General features: G+C 42.1%; 1 protein-coding gene across 1 annotated transcript; it reads left to right on the top strand.

Moving 5' to 3' along the window:
- Positions 1-787: 787 nt before the first annotated feature.
- Positions 788-3,053, top strand: MC3R (melanocortin 3 receptor). The gene has a single exon (XM_017815208.1). It carries the CDS (start codon positions 1,198-1,200, stop codon positions 2,173-2,175), a length of 978 nt encoding a protein of 325 aa, XP_017670697.1. The 5' UTR covers positions 788-1,197; the 3' UTR covers positions 2,176-3,053.
- Positions 3,054-4,614: the final 1,561 nt, after the last annotated feature.

A 4,614-nucleotide genomic window follows, 5' to 3' on the forward strand; every position in this document is an offset into this window, starting at 1 on the left:
TTTTGCATCTTGCTATTGAATTGTGGGTCCATGATAGTAATTCTGTGGGCTCAGAAGGAAACTGGAAAAGATTTGTGACTTTTTGAGCTGTAAGAGAAGCCTCAAACATTCGTATAAGTGATATTGTAAGGCTTTGACTTTAAAATACTTCTCAAAAGCATGAGTTGTGATGTATTCAGACATCAGCAGGTGCCATCAAAAAAACAAACTAAGAAAATTCACCAGAGAGATATAGAATGAATAAAGTGCAAGGAAAATCTACTTTATACTTAATGATAAATGAAAATCTCCCTGGTCCTTCATAGGTTTAAATCAGTACAGCCCCAGTTAAGACCAGTCACAGTGGGATCCTGTGAGCAAAAGAAGTGGCTGGGGAGAAAAATTCTTTTTGAAAGAGTAAAGAAAGGAAAGGCACATGGAAATTTGTTTCACTTCTCCATCAGAGATGTGTCTTCCAGTGCAGATGCCCAAAGGTGCAGGGACGGTCCATCCCTCCCCTGGGCAGGACCCGGATGCCCAGAACAGGCATAAAGTTTTGCTGGATGAAAATCCCGCTTTTCAGAGGAATTTTCAAGCCAATCCCTCCTGTTCGGTACCTGCAGAGGGCGCCAGACGGTCTCAGATGTGCTGGGGATGCTGCACCAGGTGCTTGTGGCTGTCAGTCACAAAGGTGCTCGCTCTGGAATGGCCAACGCTCTGCACGGAGGATGAAGTAGGAGTTGTTTTTTCTTTCGTGCACGTATAAATCCCTTAGTTCTCTTTTCCATTCTTACCACTGAAATAGCAACAGATACTTCGCTGAGCTGGAACATGCTGGCAACAAACCTGCCCCAGCAGACTGGAAAACTCCCTACTTTTAATCACTGGGAGAGCTAAAACCAGCAATGTGCTGCTGCCGATTTTTCCCTGCGGAGAAAACTGTTTGATGCCTGCGAGGCTTGAAGCTCACTTTCTTACACAGGAAAAAGCAGTGTGTGACTGACATAAAACTCACTGTAAATGCATAATTTTTTTTATGTTTCCACTTGTAAAAGTGACCAAAGAAAAGTCCAGCTTGATTCCACCCCATATGCACAGCAGCAGCTTGGAAGGACTTGTTTTCCTTTTTCTTTTTTTTTTTCCTCCTTTTTTTTTCTCTTTTTAACCTGTGCTCTATCAGGTCCATAATCAGTTGTGAATTCAACTCCTTTGCTGACAATGAATACCACACACTCTGCATTTTCATTTCAGCCTGTGCAGCTTAATGTCACCGAAGACTTCAACGACTCCACTCTGAACAGCAGAAGTGGCGATGGATTTTGTGAGCAGGTCTTCATAAAAGCAGAGGTCTTCTTGACTTTAGGGATCATCAGCCTCCTGGAAAACATCCTTGTCATTCTTGCAGTGCTGAAGAATGGAAACCTACATTCTCCCATGTATTTCTTCCTTTGTAGCTTGGCTGTGGCAGATATGTTGGTGAGCATGTCAAACGCCCTGGAGACTGTCATGATTGCAATCCTGAGCAACGGCTACTTGATCATTGATGACCACTTCATCCAGCATATGGACAATGTTTTTGACTCAATGATTTGTATTTCTTTGGTAGCCTCAATTTGCAACCTCTTGGTTATAGCCATTGACAGGTACATCACTATTTTCTATGCTCTCCGTTACCACAGCATCATGACTGTGAAGAAAGCTTTAACCTTGATTGTGGTCATTTGGATTGCTTGTATCATCTGTGGCATCATATTCATTGCCTACTCAGAGAGCAAAACTGTCATTGTGTGTCTCATCACCATGTTCTTTACCATGCTCTTCCTCATGGCCTCCCTCTATGTCCACATGTTCCTGTTCGCCCGCCTGCACGTGAAGCGAATCGCAGCCCTGCCCGTGGAAGGGGTGCCCTACCAGAGGACCTGCATGAAGGGAGCTGTCACCATCACCATATTGCTGGGTGTCTTCATTGTCTGCTGGGCACCTTTCTTCCTCCACCTCATCCTCATCATTTCGTGCCCGATGAATCCATACTGCATCTGCTACACCTCACACTTCAACACCTACCTGGTGTTGATAATGTGCAATTCGGTGATTGACCCACTCATTTATGCTTTCCGGAGTCTGGAGATGAGAAAGACATTCAAAGAAATAGTGTGTTGTTGTTATGGCATGAGTGTGGGACAGTGCATGCTATAAACCTCTGGCTTTGGGTGGAAAATGCCCACAATAGGTGTATGCATATATATGTATGTATTATCAAGATACACAGCAGCTCACTTTTAATGCAGTGCCTGAAGGAAGGGTGCAGGAAAGAAAAATGCCTTCTACATGATGCCTTGTTTCATACTTTTCAGAATGAGAAACAGTTTCAACAGAATTATATGAAGTTTTTTAAATAGCTATAACAGAAGGAAATCCAGAGTGGCTTAAAAATAGCTTAAGAAACTTACTGGGGAAAAACAAATCCTGAAAGGGAATACTATCTTCTAGAGATTGAAATAATGTTCTCTCTACCATTCATTTGTGCCTGTTGCTTTATCTTTGTGTCATCACCACCAAGTCAGTGGTTTCTAAAAGATTCGATTAGTCATCTCTGTGGAAAGGTATTCAAAACCTAACAGGTAACAACATTGTTCCACACCTACTCCCATGCCTCCACCTTTTAATGAAAGAACAGACTGATATTTATGCTGTTTGCTATAAAGCAACCCGAGTACAATTTTTGAAGGGTGAAACTAAACATTTCTCTTGCACTGAGATCAGTCAAATTAAAAGGAATCACAGTATCAGTGACAGTGTAATTTAAACAGCTGCCTGATAGGATTGACTCAGATGAAGGCTTTTACATTATTTATTGTGATATAGGAGTATTATATCCTTGAATATTTAATTATTTTTCTAAGCTGGAATGCACTGATTAATGTAGTGTTTGGTCTGTCCATAAAAAGTCACAGAAACCTCCTTTTGAGAAACCATCACTAATGAGACCCACAGATCTGACCATCAGGAATAGCTAAAATTCAAAATAATTTTAATCTAGCTTTGTGTAAAAGCTGCATGGAGTCATTAGAAATATCCACCTGGTTAAGTTCAGTTCCTTAACAGATAGAACTTCTATACATTGAGAAATTAATGTCGTGGGTCAGTCTCTTGTTACTTAAGCTTTCCCCTGAACTCAGGGGATGGACACTGGGGGATGGACACACCTGCACTGGGAACAAGGAAGCAACATGCTCTTTGCCATCATTTCCAAACTCTGTGTGCAAGTCAGTGGCATGTAAAGCACTCAACTTCAGCTGCAGTAATTTAGTCTGTGCCTCTGCTTTTTGTAGGAATAAACCATGTCAGTGGCCTTCAAACAGCACTTTGTAACTGAGCAGAGGCTGATGCAGTTTGTGTGCAACAGGTACAGGCACTAGTGCAGGCAGTGCCAGGCTAAGAAAACTTTGAACCATCCTAAAGTCTATTTAGCACCTTTCTGGTACCTTGCTTTTAGGAGAGGCAGTATCCCAAACCCCTCAGGGTTGTCTATTGCTTTCAAACATCTAAAAGATCTCATTTGACTTAAGACTATCTTTTTTATTTCCCCCTCCTATTTCATTTGAATGGAGTTGCTCAGTTATTATTATTATTAGAGTTATTTCTGGGGCTCTCTCTGTCAGGTCAGGAACAGTTAATCCAGCCCAGAGCATCCCCACCTATTCTGTCTCCAGTTCTGCACTCACACTGGTCCTGGTACCCCCCAGGCTGATGGTGTTTTCCTGCCCCTGGCTCCAGATCCAGCTCTGGCTGCTGTGAGGAGTCACATTTCACACTTTGCAAATACTGGCCTGTGTTTGATTCTCAGCATCCTACAACCTACATAGGGAGCAACCCAACATCCCAATCCTATGGCCAAGGAGCCAAGAGCCATCTCTCCCTGTGCTCTTGCCACACTGCCCACCAGCACTAACCCACCTCATGTTCCCTATTTCCCTTCCCTCTGATTACACCCTAAATTCCCTGAGTTCTTATTTCCTCCCACAATCACATCCTCCAGATATCCCCCCTCCCAAATCTCCCACTGTTCCAACAATTACCTAATTTCATCATCCTAAATTTTAAAAAGGTTAAACTAAGAAAACAAACAAACAAACAAACACAACCAAAACAAAACAAAAAACCACCAAACCCAAACAAAATAAACACCAACATCACTGTGGAGCAGAACAGGCACAAATGAAAATTTTCACCAATTTTGGGCAAAAATTAGAGAAAATCCCAACCACTGGCAAAGAATGCTTTCAGCCTTACCTGTGCCTCACAGAGTTCAGCACTACCAAGATCTGTTCTGTTAGCTCAGCCTGTACACTTTGCAACATCTGATGTGGCACATTAAGATGAAATCAGCACAGGAAACCACACAACTGGCCTTTTGTAGTGTGGAAAGACTGTACTTGTAAAAAAATCTCTACCTGTTGTCATTGTTCTGTATCTTTATACTCTGGAGCATGGTTTGCCATGATATTCTGCTCAGGTTATTGTGTATTTAGCTTTTATTGCACCTGATGTCCTACTTATTTCTCTTCTAAAAGCGATTTAAACAAGACCGATTCATACTGTGCTTTGCCTTTAAACAAAACATCCGTGTGCTGA

This window comes from Lepidothrix coronata, unplaced genomic scaffold (genome assembly GCF_001604755.1).
Source record: "Lepidothrix coronata isolate B3197 unplaced genomic scaffold, Lepidothrix_coronata-1.0 Scaffold49, whole genome shotgun sequence".
In the NCBI taxonomy this organism is placed as follows: domain Eukaryota; kingdom Metazoa; phylum Chordata; class Aves; order Passeriformes; family Pipridae; genus Lepidothrix; species Lepidothrix coronata.

Bases quoted from the DNA above. Each gene is read 5' to 3' on its own strand.
- MC3R (XM_017815208.1), top strand. From the start codon at position 1,198: ATGAATACCACACACTCTGCATTTTCATTTCAGCCTGTGCAGCTTAAT.